The 24204-nt window shown below is 43.9% G+C and overlaps 1 protein-coding gene across 1 annotated transcript in view; it reads left to right on the forward strand.

Annotated features, from left to right (window-relative positions):
- Positions 1-24204, forward strand: part of LOC121571803 (cyclin-dependent kinase 6-like) — a 56874-nt gene that overhangs the window by 14127 nt on the left and 18543 nt on the right. Inside the window, exon 5 of the mRNA XM_041883488.2 lies at positions 13253-13362. Coding sequence (XP_041739422.2) covers positions 13253-13362 — 110 coding nt within the window. The remainder of the gene's footprint in view (positions 1-13252; positions 13363-24204) is intronic.

The following is a 24204-nucleotide window of genomic DNA, read 5'->3' on the forward strand; positions in this document are numbered from 1 at the left end:
GCTTGTACGTTAGCTACAGAACCTGGCTATGAAATGTAGTGGGGAAAATGTGAGGGTTGAGCGAGACTACAAATGTAAATACTTTTCTATACTCAAGGGAGAGAAAAACATAGCTAGACTGTTATTTTACTATTACATTTAATGCTGCTATTGTTTTTAATTTCGTAAGAGCTGCTTGTGTTTCTTAGCCAGGCAAAGGGTAGTTAACTAGAAGGCTGGTGGTGACTGGTTAGCTACAGAGAAGCAAGAGAGGAGCCTGCTTGATGTGTGTAATCGGAGGCGGAGCCGGAGCGAAGCTTGTCTGCCTGTCTGCCCACACTCAACGCTTGCTCCCCCGCAGCTCACCAGCTGATGTAGGCTAGGCTGTGTGTGCCGGGTGTGGCGCGTCCTTCCCAATGCTGAACACAACTGCGCTGCGTATCTGTGCTGCTAATATTAATTGTACTTATCACTGAGAAACTCTCAATCTCTCCAAAAACTCTTGTCCAGTCCACTTAGTAGTGAGATTTTAGTCACAGAGATAATTTCGTCTCGTCATAGTCAACTGAAATGAAAAATAATTTTGTTTAGTTTTTCTGGTTCTGTTTAGTTAGTTATAGTCTAGTCAATTAACACTGAAAAATAGGTGTTTGATTAATATTTTAGTCACTATTTATGTTGACGAAATGAACACTGGCTTAATCTACCAACCAATCATCTCCCACAACACTTTTCCCCTAACCCCTCCCCCGTACGCTAGCACACCACAAGCACAGAGCCACGCCTCGCAGTCGTGTGATTTGCTCAAATTAAATTATGAAAAATACTTTACCGAGTAAGGTCACTCCCATAGAATTCTATGGTCACTCCAACTAAGGCTAACTTTGAATCGTTGATGTACCAGGCTTATATGCGCTGTTCACAATAGCCTCGGTACGAGGTTTACCATGTTATACCAGGTTATACCAGGTTATACCAGGTTATACCAGTTGCTGGCTAAAGGATGTAGATTAGACTGGGTCAAATACTTTTTGGAAACTATTTGAGGTTCTTGATTTACCTTGGGTTGCGCTTTTTTGACTATTCCATTGGTTCAATTATACACGGAAAACCAAAATCCCATAAATATTTCACATACTTGATGCAAGTCTGCTACATATATCCAGCCTGGTTCCTCTTCCTACAGTCTCACTAGCCAGACCCCATAGTCTCAAGCAGCATACGTCTGGTCAAGCCAGACTACCTTTAATATCAGGTATTTAAATAACAGATAGTTAAGAGATGACATTACAGAGGTTATCTATTGGGACTGTGTGTGTTACTTCCCAATGTAAGTCATATTTTTAAAGAATATCTCTCTCAGCCCTCTCCAACACAAAAGACTTGTTCATCTGGGACAAACGACTGGCTTCAGGCCTTTCCTCTGAAAACCTGATCTATCTATTTTTCTCCTCCTTCTCTCCTTCCCTGTCCATCTTTATCTCATTTTCTGCTCCTCTGCTATCGGTCAGTTGGTGCGCTCTTATTTCTCCAATTGGGTGAACTTCCACTTACTGTATGTGTGAGTGCGTCCCAAATGGCATCCTATTCCCTTATAGTGCACTACTTTTGACCAGGACCCATAAGGCCCACAGTGCACTATATAGGAAATAGGTTGCCATTTGGAATGCAGGCTATGTTTTACTGAGCTGGTCTAACAATGAGAAGAGAAGTATCTTGAGTGGGAGGTGAGAGTGAGACTGTAAAACATTGGGACATGAGGCCATAGAAAGTTCCAATGTCTTGATGAGAGCGAGATAAAGAGGCCACTGGGTAAAGGGTGACTTCTTCTCAGCATCCCAAATGGCACCCTATTCCCTTTAGTGCACTACTTTTGACCTGATCCCTATGGGCCCTGGTTAAAAGTAGGGCACTGTAAAGGGAATAGGGTGCCATTTGGGACGTAGACGGAGTGTTTTCTGGTGTCCGTCTGAAGTCCCTCAGGTAGAATGGGGAGTGTGACAGGCAGACAGAGAGAGAGACTGACAGGACGAGAGAGAGACTGAAAGAGAGCGAGACAGACAGAATGAGAGAGAGAGACAGACAGAACGAGAGAGAGACAGACAGAATGAGAGAGAGAGATAGACAGAACGAGAGAGAGAGAGACAACGAGAGAGAGAGAGAGAGAGAGAGAGAGAGAGAGAGAGAGAACGAGAGCGAGAAGGCAGGGCGGTCTCCTGAGACAGATGAAAAGCGGCTAATGTGATGTAGCGGGCACTGAAAGGGCACCAGTCGGCAGGCCAGAGAGAAGATCAGTAAACGATATGGGGTGTGCAGAGTGAGAACGAAGGAAGGGCTAAAGAGTCGCGAGTCTCAGGAATCCCTGAAGTGGAGTGGACGTGACAAGGATGAAATAGACAGTGAGGGAGGGAGGGAGGGAGGGAGCTAGGCGGGGGGACGGAGAGAGATTGAGTCAGTGACCCCCCCCCCTTTTCTCCCCCTGCTCCTCCCCTTCTTCCATCAAGGCTTTGAAGTGGGACTGTCTTGCACTGGGCTCTGATGTCCAGAGATAGCAGGACAGAGGATGACAGAGAGAGGGAGAAGGTCTAAAAGGGATGGGAGCAGGGAGAGATGAGAAGTTATTAGATTAGCAGACCTTGACAAGGGTACTTATACAAAGTAAAGATGGCATGGCCAAATATGTCCAAGGGAGTCATTGTTGTTTCATTTCTTAATGTTTGAGGATCAACTTTATTAAGCACTACCTAGAGAAGTTAACAGACAGTCAAGTTAAGATGTGTCATCCTGGTCTCCCTCTGTGCTTCTATTTGCTTGTTTCACTTCTTTTATGACAGACGGGACATGGCCACATCTTGTTAGTTAGGCAGTTAGAGCTTCTGTTCTGTAAATTCACCTGGGAATCCACCTTAGGCATCGGTGACAGAAATACAGATCCTGTGTGTGTGTGTGTGTGTGTGTGTCTGGAAACCCCCTTTCTCCCTCCCCAATTGTGTTTCCTCTGGCTCAGATAAAGAATGCCCTGGCGTTACTGTGCTATTACTCAGTATGCAAAAACACAACCCATTCACAGTGAGGGACACACACACACACACACACACACACACACACACACAGACACTCAAACACACATACGTCACATACACACACACACTCAGGCATGCTAACATACACACACACACACACACACACACACACACACACACACACACACACACACACACACACACACACACACTCATAGTAGGATTTCTCCCTTTCTGTCTGATGATAAAGGATGATACCCACCAGTTACCAACAAACTGAGAGTGACTTGTTTAGTTATAAAGGGACACAGTTACAGGCAGAAGGGACTGCCAAGCAGCCCAGGTACATGCAACTCATTACCACACCTGGCTCCGCGTGACTCATTCCAAACTACCCAGGGTACTGAGAAATGCTGTCTCTGAATAGAAGAAAATGTGTCTATTCTGTCTCCATCACAGTAATGATATGAATCAATATGATTCATATTCTGCTTTCTACTGGAGTATATGAGTGCTGAATTTGCATAAAGTACAAAAATGGCCTCTTTTGGATTTGTTCTAATTCAGAAAAGGCAGTTGACGGTTTATGAGAATTGAACTTCTCTTTTATGTGTTGCGTGTGTGTCTGTTTGTGTGTGTGTGTGTGTGATGGGGTCACTGCATCCCTCAGAGGCCCCCTGACAGTTCCTCCCCTGAGTGAAAGGGGGACTCAGGGACCACCCATTGGGTGGTGCGGAGGTGCAGATTAGGCTGACCCTGGGAGTAGCTGGGTGTCCCCTGGGGGTCCCCTGGGGGTCCGATGCTTTGTTTATTGTTTTATAATGACCTCAGCCTCCTGACACCTGATTGTCTGTCTCTGAGTGACAAGCCGATGTGTAAAGCTGTAGAGTTAAGCTGACGGCTTAGGAAAGAGGAAAAGAAACAGCCATGTCCTTTTTCCTCCAATCAAACTGAGGATTATCAACCTTTTGCTTTTCTCACAAGCACATGCAGCACGTTGAGGGGAAAACATGTTCGTTTTTTATGTATTTTGGTCCCTAAATCAAAAGCTATGTTATCTTGTCTCCCACACAAGACGCTTTGGCCACGCCAGACCTAACTCCTAATGGTCTGTTTCCTCAAAGCATATTTATAACGATATAGTGCCTCATTATTATAATTGATTCGGCCTGTGGGGCTTTCCCTGTCCGTCCATCCATTCATACCACGGCCAGTCATTATAATGGGAAGCAGACTGACTGGATTGTCCCATGAATGCCATTAGACACACACACACACACACACTCTCAGGGAAGCATCATGTGCACTCCGTTGCTTCATTCCCACTGATTGTTGTTACATATTTGCAGCTACCAAAATAAACTGTGGTCGTTGTAATACCCAGGGTAAAGAGACATAGATACAGGTGTTAGTGTGGGGTATGTTTCTCCACATAGATGCTAATACTGGATCCTGTCTTATCTCAAATTGCCCTTTTATTGAGTTACAGGTCACATTTTATGACTTTAACTTTCATCACTTGGTTTCCCCTTAAACCAGACTGAATGGTAATAATGTTTTCAATTGACTTCGATAGATTGGAATGTTACTTTGTGACTGCAGTAGACTAGACAAACACTGAGCTGTCAGAGAAGACGAAGACACAACCACGCTCGTCTGATATGATGTTGCTTTCTGTTGTTGTTATGAAGAGAATTCCTCTATTCATCTTTTTCTAGCCTGGTCACAGATCTGTTTGGACTGTCTTGCCAACTCCTATGGTCATTGTCACAGAGTTGGCAAGAGGGCACAAACAGATCTGGGACCAGGCTACAGTTTTCCTGCCTGACATGGTTGGCGTGCGCTGCGCGGCTCCACAACAAGTAGTGTTGTTGTCGTGGGAGTCATCTGGACTCTGTCACTTCCTGCCCGGGCCAATGGAATGAATTCCTCATGTTGGCAACACCTAGCGACCGAACAGCCGACCACCTCTCGGGTCAGCTCGCTGCTTGCACCCCCTGGCTTGCTTGCCAGCCTGCCTCATTCTGAATGTTCCCTAAAGATGAAGTAGCCTGTCCCAGACCTGTTGTGGCAAGATAGCACAATAGATCTGGAACCAGGCTACAGAGTTTACATTGACATTTTAGTCATTTAACAGACACTCTTTTCCAGAGCAAAAATTAGGGTTAAGCGCCTTGCTCGAGGGCACATCAACAGATTTTTCACCTAGTCGGCTCGGGGATTCAAACCAACCTTTCGGTTACTGGTCCAATGCTCTTAACCTACCTGCCAGATGAATGGATAGCAGTGGGAGGAAGGTGTAATTACTGTTATTTGGCGATAAGTCCTACAAAGTAATGAATGCATGGTATGGAATCCCCATACAAGCTGTGATAGAGAATAATATTTCCTGCTAGTAGCCTACCGTAAGATTGGCAGCACTCATACACCACTTGAAGAGAATTAAATGAGGTCAGTTTGAGTGTGATTTGAATAGCTATAAGTAAGCATGATTGCACAGATTTCAGTTCAAATATGAGTTGAATGTGGTGGGTGGGGAAACCACTTACCGTATACTCATGGCACTTCTAGTCATTTTAGGATCCAGATTTTGATTAGAAGCCAGTCAGATACCCCTTATGGAATGACGCAGTGGTTTCTATTTTCACTTTTTGAATTCCCCATGACCCTATCTTGAATTGCATGGCCATGCCAGTAATGATAAGTAATCAATACATTTATCAGTACGTTCCATGTCTCTTGAGACCCAATACCTCAACAGCTAAAGTTGGTCTAACCCACTACTATGTGAGAATTGAGGAACAAATTAAAAGCTTTAACATTCATTTCTCAATCATAGCCAAGGATGAATCTCATTGGAAGGTTTTTGTCTGACTCCAGTCCTTTGTGTTCTCACTGCCAGACAATGTGCTTCCACTCTGGACAGACACTCAGGCAGCAACTTAGCTTAGTTTGGAAAGGGAAAAACCCCACACAGCACGCAGCAGAGCACATGCAGCCCTCTCTGGGAATGTTTAGATATCTCCTCAACGGCTTGGCTTGGGGGGAAAAAGGAAAACGTCCCTCTTTCTCTCCTCTCTCTCCATGCTCCAACAGCAGCGGGAGAAGAGGGCTGTCCCCAAACACACGCACGCGGATATAAATGCACACACACACAGCGGCTGAGAGCACAATGCACAGTGAACGTCTTATTTGGTATTTCCTGTGTAACCCCTACCGCCAGCCAGCCAGGCAGCACACCCCCTGCACTTCAGGCCCCGTCTGTGTTCATTGTTGACGGGCTCTTGGCCACGGTCCAGGTCGAGAAAAGGGGGAATGATTGGGGGGTGAGGGAATGGGGGAGTCAGGAGGGAGGTTAATGGCATCTGGATATTAAAGCCTTGCCTGTAACAGCAATGAAGAAAATAAAATTACAGCATATATGAGGAATTTTCCGACTAATGATGTGCGGATGTGGTAGCTATAGCACTGAGGGGAAAGAGGCTGACTGTGCTGTCTTTGTTCGCTGGGAGAGGGCCCCATGCAGCATTCCTGTACGCTGTGCATACTTTGGCAACTGTTGCGCTCCATTTTATAACTGTATACAGTTTATGCTGCGGCTGCTCTCTACTGTAAGCTTGTGACTCTTAACACTGAGTCTGAGTCTTCTTTCCTTTCTTGGCCTGCTGTGAAGGTATAGTTGTTGTCTTTCATGGCCTGCTGTGAGGGTATTGTTGTTGTCTTTCTTAGCCTGCTGTGAGGGTATTTTTGTCGTCTTTCTTGGCCTGCTGTGAGGGTATTGTTGTCGTCTTTCTTGGCCTGCTGTGAGGGTATTGTTGTTGTCTTTCTTGGCCTGCTGTGAGGGTATTGTTGTTGTCTTTCTTGGCCTGCTGTGAGGGTATTGTTGTCGTCTTTAAAAAACAGTAAAGTACAGTAAGTACCGTCTCTACCAGGCTTCCACTAAAGATGGCTTGCTTTTTTAGCAACAAAACCGACGCTTGAACTACTATGGGGCAAAACAGACAGGGTTGGCTTAGACTGTTGACAATACGTAAACTATATTTCGTCCCCAAATGTTTATTGAAAACATGAATACATTTGTACAATGAGCACTTGCTGTCTCTCAAATACCGTACATCGTTACAGTCGTTGGATAGCTAGCTAGCGAATTTTAGCCATATTAGCATCGATGTGACATCAGCCAAAACAAGACATGGTATCAAGAACAAGATACAACGACCTGAAACGAGCCACCTACCCAGGAGGTTTTCCTGGTCAGGGCCCTAATTACACATTATTATATACGTCAGTTAGGGTCAGGAGGTTTTCCTGGTCAGGGCCCTAATTACACATTATTATATACGTCAGTTAGGGTCAGGAGGTTTTCCTGGTCAGGGCCCTAATTACACATTATTATATACGTCAGTTAGGGTCAGGAGGTTTTCCTGGTCAGGGCCCTAATTATTTTCCTGAACACGCAACCTGACCAGGCAGGTACAACTCTTGGCCCTAAAGCACTGGAATGAACCTGCTGTCTCTCTCTCTGTCGCCATTTTGTCCTTAGCTAAACGTTTGGTGAAACTGGTCCCATTAAAGGTGTCAGTCTGACTGCATGGTAGAAAAGAATGTGGCCGGCACCCTTTTCCCTATGTGGTGCACTACTTTTGACGCGGTAAAAGTAGTGCACCACATAGGGAATAGAGTGCCATTTGGGACACAGCCTGTGTTGAAGGCAGGGGCCTTTCATCCTAGGCTTCCTTTGAGAGAGAGAATGTAAACACGGGCCCCCGGCCAAGCCCATCAGCCAGGCTTACGACTAATCACATTGTGTCTCGATTGTTTTAATTCCACAGGGGATATCAAAGAGAGACGCTGGCTGGGGCAATAGTGGAATAGTGCTGGGTTGGGGTGGGTGGATAGTACTGGCGAAGGGGGGAGGGAGGTAGTTTAAGGCTCTATTAAAAGGACACAATGCCTGCCCAATGATTTCTTTAGTCCTCCAAACTGGTCCAGTCTTTAACAGTACTGTTGTACTGTACACAGCGCTGCGACTGAGAGAGAGAGAGAGGAAGAGGGGGAGAGAGAGAGGCAGAGGGAAAGAGGGAGAGAGAGATAGCGTGAGAGCGAGAGAGGGAAAGAGGCAGGGGGAAAGAGAGAGAGAGAGACAGAGGGAGAGACAGAGGGAAGCACAGGGAAAGAGAGAGGCGGAGGGAAAGAGAGAGAGAAAGAGAGGCCGATGGAAAGAGAGATAGAGAGGCAGAGGGGAAGAGAGAGAGGCAGAGGGAAAGAGAGAGGCAGAGGGAGAGTGAGAGAGGCAGAGGAAAAGAGGGAGAGGGAGAGAGAGAGAGAGAGAGAGAGAGGCAACAAAAGAGAGAGAGAGGGGGGCAACACGAGAGGGAGGAAGGTGGATGTGCTCGGTCAGTGGGGCTTGCCTTGCCTTGGAGGATCTGCTGCATGGCTGCTTTCTGTGCTGCCTGTTCTGCCTGCCTGTCTGCCATTTCCTCTCCAGTGTGTAGCAGAGAGCGAGTTGGGCCGGACGGGATGGATGCTCTCAGCAGAAAGGAATGCCCAGAATGTTGTCCTTTAATCTGGAGTCAGCCAGCCCAGGCCACGGCTGCTTTATCTGACCGCCTCTGTTCTGTTAGCAGACAAGCAGCAGCTCCACACAAGCAGAGCTAAAGGAGAGGCCTGCATACCTGTCAGTCAGGCTACAGTCCCAGCCCCCTGGCCCCTGGCCCTGGCCTGCACAGACATGGGAGAAGAAGAGGAGAGGGAGGGAGAGGGAGGGAGGGAAGGAGGCACAGTGGGGGGAGAAAAAGGGTAGAGAGAGAGAATGGGGAGGGAGGGGAGACAGTGAGACAGGTGGGGATATAGAGAGAAAGAAATGGGGGGGAATAAAGAGGGGGAGGGAGCAATATTTTATGAGTTAGATGATTGTTTACAAATTAGATGAGTATGATAATAGCCTTGATTCATGTGTTTTCTTAAAGGGGTAATCTGGGATTCAAACAAATCAATCAATCAAATGTATTTTATAAAGCTCTTTTTACATCAGCAGTTGTCACAAAGTGCTATACAGACACCCACCCTAAAAGAGCATGCATTGCAGATGAAGAAGCACAATGGCTAGAAAGAACTCCCTAGAAAGGCAGGAACCTAGGAAGAAACCTAGAGAGGAACCAGGCTCTGAGGGGTGGCCAGTCCTCTTCTGGCTGTGCTGGGTGGAGATTATAAGAGTACATTGCCATAAAGGCCAGATCGTTCTTGAAGACGTTCAAACGTTCATAGATGACCAGCAGGGTCAAATAATAACCATAGTGGTTATAGAGGGTGCAGCAGTTCAACACCTCAGGATTAAATGTCAGTTGGCTTTTCATAGCCGGGCATTCAGAGGTTGAGAAGGCAAGTCCGGGAGAGAGGGAGAGAGGGAGAGAAAGAGAAGGTCCGGGACAAAGTAGCACGTCCGGTGAAACAGGTCAGGGATCCATAGTCGCAGACAGAACAGCAGAACTGGATCCTGAGGCAAGGTCATGGGGCTCCTAGAGAGAGAGAGAGAGAGAAAGAGAGAGAGACTGAGGAGAATTAGAGGGAGCATGACTAAGAACACACAGTAACCAGATATGATAGACTGACCCTAACCCCTCCGGCACATAAGTTATTGCAGCATAGATACTGGGGACTGAGACAGGGGGGAGTCGGGGGACACCCAAGCTGTCACCCTGCCTCTTTTTGGCTAAACAGCTCAGGGATGGCTATATACCATTCATTTAAAAGTCAAAAATGGATGTATCAATCCCAGATTGCCCCTTTAAGTCATACATGTTGAATTGGACATTCCATTTTCCACAATCAGAAGTCTTCATGTCTTGATTGAGTTACTGTTCAGCTGCTCCGTTATTTCACAGAATAAATCCTGACTTATATAGAGAAGCCGACCGATGTGTTTTATGGAGAGAGAGAGTGAATTGTCTGTGTGTAGCGTGCTATATTGACAGAGACATAGGACAGAGGTGTATATGCTTCCTTGTAATACAGAGAGACATACTGTATGTGTTTTACAGACACATAAGGATTATATAAAGAGGTGTAGATATTTTATAGAGCGAGGGAGGAGAGAGAGAGGAGAAACAGAGGAGATCTGTGCTTCAGCGGGTCATGTTAAGCAGTACTGACAATGGCCTGACATTTTCTGGGTCTGCATAAGGCCATGAGGCTTGGAAAGGGAAAGTCTTTATAAATCACTTCCACTTGGTACATGCAGCATATCATTTCTTCATCAATACCAAATGATTGCTCTTTAACCATTATAAAGTATGCATAGTTGTCATATCAAACAAAAGGAACACTCTGACTGCGTCCCAAATGGCACCCTATTCCTTATGTAGTGCACTACTTTTGACCAGGGCCCATAGGGGACACAAACACTTGACTTGCGTGATGAATAACCTTGGCTGAGACCTGAAGACTTGAGTTTGCTCCCTGGGCTAATCCTGAGGCGTTCGCTCCGCAGGCCAATGCAGTCTTGTGGTGCTCAGGAGGCCAGGGTTCAAACCCAGCCAATCACACTCCTCTGACTATCATTGCTGTACATGCTGTATGTAACACATAAAGATCTGGGTCCAGGCAATGGCTCTCTGAAGACACAACTCATTACTGTGTGTTACAGCAAGTCCTCTCCGGGCCAGTTCTGCATGGTAACAACACTTACTGCAATGTACTTCCTCCTGTGTCTGTCTGTGGCCTGGCCTTCGAATAACGGCGGATATACGTACTTAAACATTCACATCAGTTAACATTGACTATGTGGTTCTTCCTAGAAGTATGCTGCTAGCTGTTTTGTGGTGTTTGAAATAGATGTCACTTGCAGAAACAGCAGGCATCTGTCTCCCTCGCAACCACAGGAAAGAGTTTGATTGGGTTTGATATCGCACACATGCATCTATCAATGTTTTATAAGAGTGGTATGTTCAGTAATTTCATTTTGAGACACCTTTTTTGGTCTGAAATATGGAAGCTCACATCAACACTCAGTTCAGTTCAAGGGTTATGTATACAATGTGGTTTAGACGTAGAGCTGTGGTAAGACAGAGAGCTAGATATATGAGATAAGAAAACACACATGAAATGAAATCACATGACACATTCATTGTCATCCAGAAGATGATCCTGCCAATTGGGCAGTGCAACTACCATTTCATTCATGAGTTTTCTCAACTCACCCACACAGGAAAATAGGTTTCACGGCTCAAAACTCTTCAATGGAGTCATGTTTATTTCATCTCAGGCCATGTGACACGAGCTAACCAACACTGTTCTCTGCTTCAACTTCCTCTCCATTTCCAGTAAACTAGGGAGAATGATCTGAGAAAGTGTCATCATAGAAAACGTGTCTCCAAAAATAGCATCTGACCATTCTATCAGTTTGCAAGAAGAACATTATGAGTTTTTTTAATGTACATAATCAACCTCTTCACAAACCAACACCAGTGAACTCTGTGTTCCATATACCTAATGATAGTCTGGGAGATAACTGAATAACTAAAAGCTATGGATGATTTCCACTCAGACAAGGAGCCAGATAAATCTATAAACCAGAAATAATCTACTAAACCTAATTGAGTGACCATATTATTTGACCCAATTATCTGAAGTGACGTTCATCGTCCCAAAGGTACAGTCCACATTAGCAAGGCCAAAGTTGAACATACAACCTAGTAACTGGTCTGCTACCAAACCGCAGTGCAAGCTCAGTTGTTCAGCATTGTTAAGAGTTCATCATTCTCTCACTGTGTTGGACAAACATGCAAGGCATTTGGGTACTCATCCCAAGGATCCCATTTCTGCCTTTGCTTACAAACATTGGTCTTAGCTGACACGTCGATAATCAGAGAGAGAGAGAGAGAGAGAGAGAGCAGCGGCTGCCGGGGCCTCGGGCCAAATGACCGCCGTCGGAAAAACTGGAGAGGGGAAAGCACCTGGAAGCAGTCCACGTTCTGGCGAGGGGTCACTGAGTTTTATCTGGAGGCTTTCCCTACTGTAGCTGTTAACAATGCTGCTTTTCCTGTGGGCTAACAGTCAGCCGACACAGCTCCCAGCAGAGTACAAGCACAGGGTTAGAAATTGGGAGACGTGTGGGGAGGAGCTCTGGCACAAATGGCTGCCTGCCTGCTTATTTCCTAGATGGTCGCTACTACATGTTAGTAGAGCAAGAGGTGTTCCACACTTCCTCCCCAAGCATTGCAAAGCACTTTCAAACCTGATGTCTGTGGGGGGAACGCAATATAAATACAATTTATTAGCATTATTCTAAGAGCCAAGAGTTGTACTGGGGTTTGTTTGAGGATGACAGCTACCTGATAAAGTTGTGTTAATCCTGTGAAAGCAGAGGATCTAGTTTTAATGGACACACACACACACACACACACACACAGGGACCAACACTGAGTTTCCTGATGGCTCGCTATGGAAACACTGTGTGATCTGATCATACCAAAACAGGAGCGCTCCCAGAGACCTGCCCTGCCAGATATGATTTCATACCTTATGTAACCCTGAGACAGGGACACAGAAACGTTAGTCCTTCTGTGTGTGTGTGTGTGTGTGTGTGAGTGTGTGTGAGAGAGAGAGCCAGCCTACTAGCAGTGTGTGTGTGTGTGCGTCAGTGGCGTTCTCAGGTAAAACACTTAGCGAGAGAGGACTGTGAGGAAGAAAGGAGGAATGTGTCTCAGGTATTAGGAGTGCTCTGGTCTCAGCCTCTCCTCCTTTACTCCTCTCCTCCCCTCCTCCTCTCCTCCTCTCTTCCTCTCCTCCTCTATTCCCCTCTTCCTTTATTCCTCTCTTCCTCTCTTCAACTCCTCCTCTATTCCTCTCCTCCTCTATTCCCCTCCTCCTCTCCTCCTCTCTTCCTCTATTCCTCTCTTCCTCTCTTCAACTCCTCCTCTATTCCTCTCTTCCTCTATTCCTCTCCTCCTCTATTCCTCTCTTCCTCTATTCCTCTCTTCCTCTCTTCCTCTCCTCCTCTATTCCTCTCCTCCTCTCCTCCTCTATTCCTCTCCTCCTCTCTTCCTCTCCTCCTTTACTCCTCTCCTCCTTTCCCTCTTCTCCTCCTCTCCCCCTCTACTCTTCTCCTCCTCTCCTCCTCCTCAACATAGGCCAGCATCCCTGTGGAACGCTTTCGACACCTTGGCTGCAACTCATTATCAGGAAGGTGTTCCTAATGTTTGGTATACTCAGTGTGTATGTGTGTATTAATGTGTTGATTGTGTGTGTAGGTGGTGACGTTGTGGTACAGAGCCCCAGAGGTGTTGCTCCAGTCCAGCTATGCCACCCCAGTTGACCTGTGGAGTGTGGGCTGTATCTTCGCTGAGATGTTCAGGAGAAGGTGAGTGGTCCTGGTACACACACCCACACACACACACACACCCACACACACACAGACCCCCACACACACACACACACACACACACACACACACACACACTGGGAGACACTGCATATTGACCTTGTGTCATCTGTGCCATCTTTGTGCCTCAAGACCATGTTAGAAGAAGATGACTAGCTGACACTATCGTTACACCACTGTGTGACCCATCAGAAGATGACTAGCTGACACTATCGTTACACCACTGTGTGACCCATCAGAAGATGACTAGCTGACACTATCGTTACACCACTGTGTGACCCATCAGAAGATGACTAGCTGACACTATCGTTACACCACTGTGTGACCCATCAGAAGATGACTAGCTGACACTATCGTTACACCACTGTGTGACCCATCAGAAGATGACTAGCTGACACTATCGTTACACCACTGTGTGACCCATCAGAAGATGACTAGCTGACACTATCGTTACACCACTGTGTGACCCATCAGAAGATGACTAGCTGACACTATCGTTACACCACTGTGTGACCCATCAGAAGATGACTAGCTGACACTATCGTTACACCACTGTGTGACCCATCAGAAGATGACTAGCTGACACTATCGTTACACCACTGTGTGACCCATCAGAAGATGACTAGCTGACACTATCGTTACACCACTGTGTGACCCATCAGAAGATGACTAGCTGACACTATCGTTACACCACTGTGTGACCCATCAGAAGATGACTAGCTAACACTATCGTTACACCACTGTGTGACCCATCAGAACAGCAGTCCAACTGTCACACTATCCTCCTCATACCACTTTTAAAACAGAGTCCAACTGTCACACTCCCCTCACACACACACATAGCAGCGGTGTTTGAGGTCATTCACCATTTACAGAAAACACAATTCTCTCTAACGGTCAACCCAGTGTTTGTATAGATCTATCTCATCAAGAAAGGTCATGTCATCATTGAGCCAACAGCACACAACGACCTGTGTAACATTGATTAGTGGCGGTTCATTCATTGCCTTGTGTATGAGGCTAAATGAAGGGACATATCTCAGAAGTCATCAGAGTCAATGTGTCTGCCTAGTTCTTTTTTCCCATGACAACATAGCCAGTGCCTTGTTCTCACCAAGACAGCCTGCACTGTCATGCCATCTGCATCCCAAATGGCACCCTTATCCCTTCATAGTGCACTACTTTTGACCAGGGCTCATATGGCTCAGCTCAAAAGTAATGCACTATATAAGGAATAGGGTGGCATTTGTGTCCCACACATACAGTGAGGGAAAAAAGTATTTGATCCCCTGCTGATTTTGTACGTTTGCCCACTGACAAAGAAATGATCAGTCTATAATTTTAATGGTAGGTTTATTTGAACAGTGAGAGACAGAATAACAACAAAAAAATCCAGAAAAACACATGTCAAAAATGTTATAAATTGATTTGCATTTTAATGAGGGAAATAAGTATTTGACCCCCTCTCAATCAGAAAGGTTTCTGGCTCCCAGGTGTCTTTTATACAGGTAGCGAGCTGAGATTAGGAGCACACTCTTAAAGGGAGTGCTCCTAATCTCAGATTGTTACCTGTATAAAAGACACCTGTCCACAGAAATAATCAATCAATCAGATTCCAAACTCTCCACCATGGCCAAGACCAAAGAGCTCTCCAAGGATGTCAGGGACAAGATTGTAGACCTACACAAGGCTGGAATGGGCTACAAGACCATCGCCAAGCAGCTTGGTGAGAAGGTGACAACAGTTGGTGCGATTATTCGCAAATGGAAGAAACACAAAAGAACTGTCAATCTCCCTCGGCCTGGGGCTCCATGCAAGATCTCGTGGAGTTGCAATGATCATGAGAACGGTGAGGAATCAGCCCAAAACTACACGGGAGGATCTTGTCAATGATCTCAAGGCAGCTGGGACCATAGTCACCAAGAAAACAATTGGTAACACACTACGCCGGGAAGGACTGAAATCCTGCAGCGCCCGCAAGGTCCCCCTGCTCAAGAAATATACATGCCTGTCTGAAGTTTGCCAATGAACATCTGAATGATTTAGAAGAGAACTGGGTGAAAGGGTTGTGGTCAGATGAGACCAAAATTTTGCTCTTTGGCATCAACTCAACTCGCCGTGTTTGGAGGAGGAGGAATGCTGCCCACTGTCAAACATGGAGGTGGAAACATTATGCTTTGGGGGTGTTTTTCTGCTAAGGGGACAGGACAACTTCACTGCATCAAAGGGACGATGGACGACGCCAGGCTCTGTCGCAGCCGGCCGCGACCGGGAGACTCATGGGCGGCACACAATTGGCCCAGCGTCGTCCAGGGGAGGGGAGGGAATGGCCGGCAGGGATGTAGCTCAGTTGATAGAGCATGGCGTTTGCAACGCCAGGGTTGTGGGTTCGATTCCCACGGGGGGCCAGTATAAAAAAAAATATGTATTCACTAACTGTAAGTCGCTCTGGATAAGAGCGTCTGCTAAATGACTAAAATGTAAAATGTAAATGTACCGTCAAATCTTGGGTGAGAACCTCCTTCCCTCAGCCAGGGCATTGAAAAAGGGTCGTGGATGGGTATTCCAGCATGACAATGACCCAAAACACACGGCCAAAGCAACAAAGGAGTGGCTCAAAAGAAGCACATTAAGGTCCTGGAGTGGCCTAGCCAGTCTCCAGACCTTAATCCCATAGGAAATCTGTGTAGGGAGCTGAAGGTTCGAGTTGACAAACGTCAGCCTCGAAACCTTAATGACTTGGAGGAGATCTGCAAAGAGGAATGGGACAAAATCCCTCCTGAGATGTGTGCAAACCGTCTGACCTCTGTGATTGCCAACAAGGGTTTTGCCACCAACTCCCGAGTGGCGCAGTGGTCTAAGGCCACTAGAGATCCTGGTTCGAGTACAGGCTCTGTCGCAGCCGGCCGCAACTGGGAGAGCCATGGGCGGCGCACAATTGGTCCAGCATCGTCCAAGGTAGGGGAGGGTTTGGCCGGCAGGGATGTGGGTTCGTTTCCCACGGGGGGCCAGTATGGGGGAAAAAAAAAAAAACGTATGCATTCACGAACTGTAAGTCACTCTGGATAAGAGCGTCTGCTAAATGACTAAAATGTAAGTACTAAGTCATGTTTTGCAGAGGGGTCAAATACCTATTTCCCTCATTAAAATGTAAATCAATTGATAACATTTTTTACATGCGTTTTTCTGGATTTTTTTGTTGTTATTCTGTCTCTCACTGTTCAAATAAACCTACCATTAAAATTATAGACTGATCATTTCTTTGTCAGTGGGCAAACGTACAAAATCAGCAGGCGATCAAATACTTTTTTCCCTCACTGAAGTGTCAATGGGAAGCCACACATCTGACCACTGGTACAGAAACACATGGGAACTGTTTAAAACGTTGATCTGAAGACCTACAGATGTAGGATCTTAATTTGAGTTAGTTTGCTACAGCAGGAAAATAATCCTTCAGCAACAGGAAATGTTAATTATTATGTTGATTATAATGAATGGACATTATTTGTAGGGGTTGATACATTTTAAGTTAGGGTGGTAATTACAAACTTTAGAAGCCTTTTTAAAAACTTGAATACACTACAAGTTTGCATTTCCTTCGGTGAAGGAAAATTCTCATGAACAAAAGAGTGATCAAATTAAGATCCTTCATCGGTAGTGCAATGGTTTCATAATTATTCTCTTTTTTTATGTACGCAAAAATAATGATCCTGAAGTTCCTTTTCTTGATTGCATTTTACATACATACAAGAGACAATGTGATGGTAAGGCATCATAAATCAAGTTTGAAATGTTTTTCATGGAATTATTCGATTTGGGCATTTCCTCACACATATTTTATGTCATTTTCTGGCACCTGGCAAGATGATTGCGACTGGTGGTATATTTTTTGTCCGTTTGGTTATCAAACCATTAATGAAATTCCACCACAGTTGGCTGTGGTTGCAAGCAACAGAGGATTCCATTTCTTGATATAGGTATTTGTCAGTTTGTGGTGTAACGTACTTCCTCTTCTGGAATCCTGTTAATAAATCCTCCCTCACATCAGAAAAATACATGCAATGAAAAGTTATATTTCTCTACTATAGAGTTTGCGCATATGTTACTGTTTTGTATTTGTGAATGAACATGACTGAGAGTGGGGTAAGTCAATGGTATAACATAAGCTGTCACTGGCTCCCAAATTACACCATCTGTGTCCCAATTCCCAAATATATATTTTCACTATATATTTTTACATTTTAGTCATTTAGCAGACGCTCTTATCCAGAGCGACTTACAGTTAGTGAGTGCATACATTTTTTAACTAAATATTACACACATACTCACAAAATATATGTTGTTATAGAAATTAATCGCACACATTGAAGCATATAAGTTGATTTGCATATAAAAACATTAAAAATTGTCTCATTCAATACAGGTTCATCAGGGTTACCCCATGATTAAAAGCGTAACGTTACTCTTTAGCAATGGTACTTAACCTGTTTAGCCACTATCTGGAAACAACAGTCTAAGCCTATAGTGAAGAATATTTGCTTCATCACATCCTGCAACATCGGTTAACTAGTACATCATACTTAAAACAAGACTTTAATACACAAAAGATCATTACAATAACTTTTAAACTAGAGATTTATAGTTCTAGGTAAACATCCAGTCTCAAACTATCTGAATCGTCGTCGTCCTCCACCAAGCCTGGTGGGTCATATTCTTCATTCCTTAGGTCGGAGTCCGGGATTGGGCCGTATCTCACCATCTGCTTTGATACTGCATTCTCCAACGCCTTGCTCACCAACCCTCGGACACAGGGAATAAGACAACATCCACAAAGAACAAGCAAACCCATAGACGCGATTGCCGCGCCTAAAATAGTTACAACAATAGTTTTCCATTTACCAAACATTTGATCAAACCAACCAGTCATTGATGTATTCACCCCCCAGTTCTTAGCCCATTCTTTAATTAATGCAGTGAGACCTGCCAGTGCTCTAGTTACTGTACCATCTGGGGCTGTATTGTTGGGGATAAACATACAACAATGACCTCCCACCATCTTGCAAATCCGCCCTTCTCTGCTAAAAGCATTTCGAGAACCAAACTATTCTGCAGGTCATGAGTGAGGTGGCGGATAGTTGGCCTGAGATTCTCTTCACTGCATCCCTTGTCTAATTAACAAACCTTTGTAGATGTAATTAATGTTGTTGTAAACCCTTCTCCAATTTGATCTGTGATTCGCATTACTTTGGTGTCTATAACATTGATAATCTCCGGGGTTCATGGTGAATTGGGTTTGATCCCAAATCTATCACACAAGAGAACATGGTCTGAGGCATAGGTGCAGTTAGAAGGGTTGGCCTACCTGTTGAACAGGCATAACAATTAGTTTGACCCAACGCCCTAGCTGTGTAGTTCATCCACCTTACCCAGAAGTTCTCATTTAAAATTCCTTCTACTTCTCATTGGTTCATTTCCTGCAAGAGGAAATATTCTACCCTTGGTGGTTTAGTGCTATTTAGGATTCCTTCATAGGGCCTTCCAAGGGGTATTAGACTCATTTTTGGTACCTCTGGTGATAACATTAGATCTACCTGCTGTTCTGTCTCGGGGGTGGAAGATTCATTTCTCTCCTGAAAAATGAGCCTCACACATGTATTTGCCCCGACATCATCAACACAGACCCAATAGTTCCTTGCTATGTCATCTTGCATAATTGACTTTACCGTAATCACCAGTTCCGTTTTACATTTATCATGGGTTTGTTTAATTCCCCATCGGTGTGCTGCGTCCATTCCATTCTCATAGTATGTTCCCCAGGTATGTTTAAACACCCTTGCCCAAGGACATGAGCGTTCCCCAGTGCAAATGTATTTACCATACCTTCTAGGACCTAACTTTCTTGTACACGCCCCCTTCTTACCAAAGCCCCCAAAACCTCCTATCTCTTCATGGGAGAAGTCGAATGGTATCTTGAATCCCCCATCTTGTCCTAAACTGACTTTAACTATTAAAATAATCATTCCCCCAATAGTCTTTCTTGGTTTCAGTATTTCTACGAGATCGAATCAGTGCATCATTTCCCTGTTTAGGTTGACCTGGATTAATCCATAATATGGTTAACATGATGATGCAGCTCAGAGTCCCCCAAAATCCCAAAAACCGCCATCCCAATCCTGTCTCTGACCCACCTGCCTGGTACTTCCCCATACCCACACCTCTAAAAACACCCCACAGTGATGAAAGGTCGGGGTAGGGTTTCTTCATTAACAGAGTTTACCCCCAAACCCTAGTGGTCAGTTCTTCTCTTTAACTCTGTGTGTGTTCAACGGTGTTGGTATGTGGGCCTACCTTTTTGCAGTGGGTAACGTGGAGTGCAAATTAATTACTTAAAAATCATACAATGTGATTTTCTGGATTGTTGTTTTAGATTCCGTCTCTCACAGTTGAAGTGTACCTATGATAAAAATTACAGACCTCTACATGCTTTGTAAGTAGGAAAACCTGCAAAATCGGCAGTGTATCAAATACTTGTTCTCCCCACTGTATATTCCATAGTACACTAGAAACCAGCAAAACTCTCAGCTATTCTTATAGCGAAGGCAGTTACCAATAGGACTTGGTATGGTCCCTCCCAGCGTGACTGCTTTCAATCCTTTTTCCTCAACGATTGGATCCACACCCAGTCTCCAGGTTATATACTATGAATCACCTTCTCCTTTAATTCTCCTGTAGGACACAAATTCTTAGACATACGGGTATGGTTAACGAACAATTTTCTCATGTGTTCTGCTAGTGTATTCTCTAGTTCTATGTCTGCCTGTTCTGGTCCTGCCAACTGTGGCATTCTGTAAGGTTTTCCAAACACTTTCTCAAAGGGGGATAACCCATCTTTATCTGGGGTTACTCTAAATTTCTTCCCTTCACTCCATGATAACTCTATAAAATCAATTTCCAATTGCTGGAAGGGGTACTTAGCCGGAGGATACTCACCCTGAGGTGCCCTTTGTCTGCCCTGGTGATTATTTTGAGCACAGTTAACACATCTTGAACAAAAGTTTAATTTTTTTATATTTGTATAATTAGTAATCCCATATGCAACAAAGTGTTGTCTAATCTGCTCTACCATCCATCCCTCCCGTTGACACATGGCTCTGCCCGTGTGTCAATATTGCAGCATATCTAAACAGTAATTTCGGGAGAATTGGTAAGCTGTCTTTGACCCATATTCCTTCCTTATTTACTGCGCCTTGCTTCACCCATCTGTGAACTTCCTTAATCGGGGCCCTACTGTAGCTCTCTATAAGTAGATGTCTATCGAAACTTCCTCTTTTGATAGCTGACTGGGACCAGAGAAGTGTTTTAACCCTGCTGACAACATTTGATAATACCTCAACTTACTTCTATCCCGTAAAAGTAATCCAAGATTAGTACAATTTACTAGCAACAGGTATCAGGGAAAGCTCTCTCTCTCTTCTGTTATTTTATGGTTCGAATCATATATATTATTACCAAATTATAAAGTTCAGTCACAATTTTCACAGTACTATAAATTACCCTCAACTTGGTAAAATAAACTATCTTAAAGTCCTCCTCTCATGCCTTTAGAATTTACCAGTGTGGATGATCAATTAACACCAGAAAGACAAAACAGAGTTCAGAGGCCATTGAAATCATTCAACGAACTGTTCCATCCCATAGTATACTAAACATTACCATCATCCTAAATATTTCATAAATGTTACTTATCCCAAGTGTTCATTAAGTCCTCATGACATTTATACCCTAAACTCAGTCAAAACCAAAAAACTCCATAAAATTCACTGTGTGTGCTCCTTTAAGACTTATCACCTTTGACCTGTTGAAAACCCCCTCAAATCAAAATAACAACCCTTTATAAACATCGTACTAGGTGTGTTGTTTTTTATTTGAAAAACCCAATTGAAAAACAACAACCAAAAATAGCCAGGCCCCACTTAATTTGGTAGCTCACTTTTACGACCTAAATACTGCCTAACTCCACTAAACTGCTCCCCCTAGCCCTGGGCAACATTCCAATGAGATAAGCGAATCTCTTTCTCCTGGAAGAGAAATTATTCATTTTGTTAACCTTCAATTATCATCAGTAATCTAAAGATGGTAAGTACACACAAAACATGATACAGATATCCCCAGTCCTAACTCATCAATAATTGTTTGTATCAATCTAATTCCTCATAACTAATCCATAAAACCACTCAAAATTCCTCGAGTATACAATGATTATGTTTAATTGATTACCCTTCAGATCATATCCTCTTTAAATCTCACAATGATTATTGAACCCCTAAATCTGCTCCATGTGATCTCATCTCAAATTATCCATTATCAATTATTTGATCAACACCATAGGAAAATCTGTCTCCCCTTCTATTGTTCCTGTCGTCCCTGTAAATGTCATATTTCATTCATTAGCCAATACAATCACATACTCCGTGTAAGTAAGACATTATATTTTATCCCAGGCATCCCCTTAACATAATGCTATAGGAGACTTCCATCAATCCTGGAAGACACTATATAATACCATGTTTCATTAAATTCACTACACCTTCTAATATAAACCTATAACCCCTTTCTATTAATTTAATCATCGCAACCTGTTGCATTGATGTTTTTAAAATATAAACCTATTGTTTAATAAATCCACCCTTTGCATTGAACACATCTCTCAGTCTCTCTAGGTATTGACTAATAGTCTCACTGTCTCCCTGCTTACACTCGTGGACTTTGGAGAAGTCGGCATGTCTGTGACAATATTCTCTCAGATTATCACAGAGTTGTGCCAATTTATCTCCATAAGCCCCTCCTTCTGCCCACTCTAGAACCGGCACATTCCCATCTCCGGGAACCCAGTTTCCTCTCACTGCCGCCCAGTCCTTTAACACTATCTGTCTGACTTCCCTCTCTAGTTCCCCTGTATTCAGCTTAAAGCTGGCGGTCAGCCCTTCCATATCTCTTCTGAACTGGTATACCCCCGTCTTAGGGTGGGGTATCCCTTCCACTGCTCTCACTACATCTCTCTGCTTCGTTTACTAAATCCTGGCATTAGTAAATTCTATCCACACACCACCAAAAACGAATAACATATTTGCATACACATAACTAGAAAGCATGAATGTAATGCCATTCTTGCTTAAACAATGCAATTCAACATTTCTCATCACTCAATTTCTATTACTTTTTTCACACAGGAAACCCGGTACAATTTCTATCCTCTATTGCTGACTTTCCATCTAACATTACTTTTCAACATTTCTCAAATATAATTACCTCTGTTATCAACTAAAATTATAGCCACCTCTTATGAAACCCCCTATCTGTCATTGTTTAGAATACAGCAGATATAGGTAACTGTCCTTTCTAAGTAGGCTACAAATAACACCAAACATATGCCGTAGTTGACCAGCATATATTGAATTTATCTCCATAGTATTAATATCCAATGTAGTGATTGACGTTCCTTAATGGAAACCCTAAATTGGTTTTGTACAATATTATATTAATTATGTCTCACCCATGACGTATGTCTACGTTTGGGTGAGCAAGTTAATATATAATTATTATTCCAATTATTATTTTATGATGTCTCTAGCCTCTCATTCAACACAAATCCCCATCATCAAATATACTCCCAGCAGAACTGAAAAAATAAATAAAAAGACTGTGATTTCCAGGACACTGCCCCTTTATTTCTGGCCTCACTATCTCCCCGAGAGTTGGCACTCCCTTAAGGTCTCTCTTACTCCTATTTTTCTCTCCCAATCTGCTCTTGGTAAACTGCATACTTTTTTAACCTAAATTAGTGTTGCTGTGCCGTTCTCCACCCTATCAAAGTATTTTTAATGGTCCTGCTTATCTCTGGTCTCATTCCACTGAGGAACACTATATTTTTAATTGCTGATGGTAGGGCGTATCATTCCCCTGTCTCTGGTCTGGCTCGGGTATGCCACTGTTTGCGTTAAACACATCTTTAAGCCTCTCTAAGTACTGGCTGACAGTCTCACTATCCTCTTGTTTACACTCATGTACTTTAGAGAAGTCTGCATAACAATGGTAATGTTCTCTGAGGCTATTACACAATTCAGTTATTTTCCCAACATACTCTCCGTGATCGGCCCATGTCAAAAGTGCCCTCTGGGCATCCCCTGAAACCCACTGCCCTCTAACGGCAGTCCAATCCTTACTATTCCTGTTTTGGGGTAGGTCATTCCTTCTACCGCTCTGGCCACGTTCCTCTGTGTTCATGGCCTGTATACATCTAAAGTTGCTGGGGCCCCTTTCATTCCCTGCCAATAAATTAGGTAAGGCTATCAGTGGGTACTGGCCCCCTCCTACTCTCTCATCTCCTGACTCATACTGACTCCCTCCTGAGCTTAGCTCTGAATCCTCCTGTTCCTCTCTTTTCTGTTTCTTTAGATCATTACAACAATTGACATGCATTTGTTTAATCATGGACTCTAGTTTAATTAATCTATTTTCTGTTTAATTTAGATCAGTACCACAATTTACATGCATTTGTTTAATCATGGATTCCAGTTTAATTACATCAAGTCGCCCAGTAAAGCCTTTCTTTTTTTTTTCTTTATTCCAATTAGGTCCATAATACACATTTCGTTTGTCTCCAATTTCCATGTATTTCTCGTCCCCAGTAAATTCTGGGACCTCTTGTGAGGATTTGCCCCCCATGGTTGGTACTGTTAAAAATCCCTTAGCCACCTCTTCTATATAACAAGTTATTCAAAACAGTTTCACACAACAATTGGAATCACCCTTTCCTGTATA

Source organism: Coregonus clupeaformis, chromosome 8 (genome assembly GCF_020615455.1).
Source record: "Coregonus clupeaformis isolate EN_2021a chromosome 8, ASM2061545v1, whole genome shotgun sequence".
NCBI lineage: Eukaryota > Metazoa > Chordata > Actinopteri > Salmoniformes > Salmonidae > Coregonus > Coregonus clupeaformis.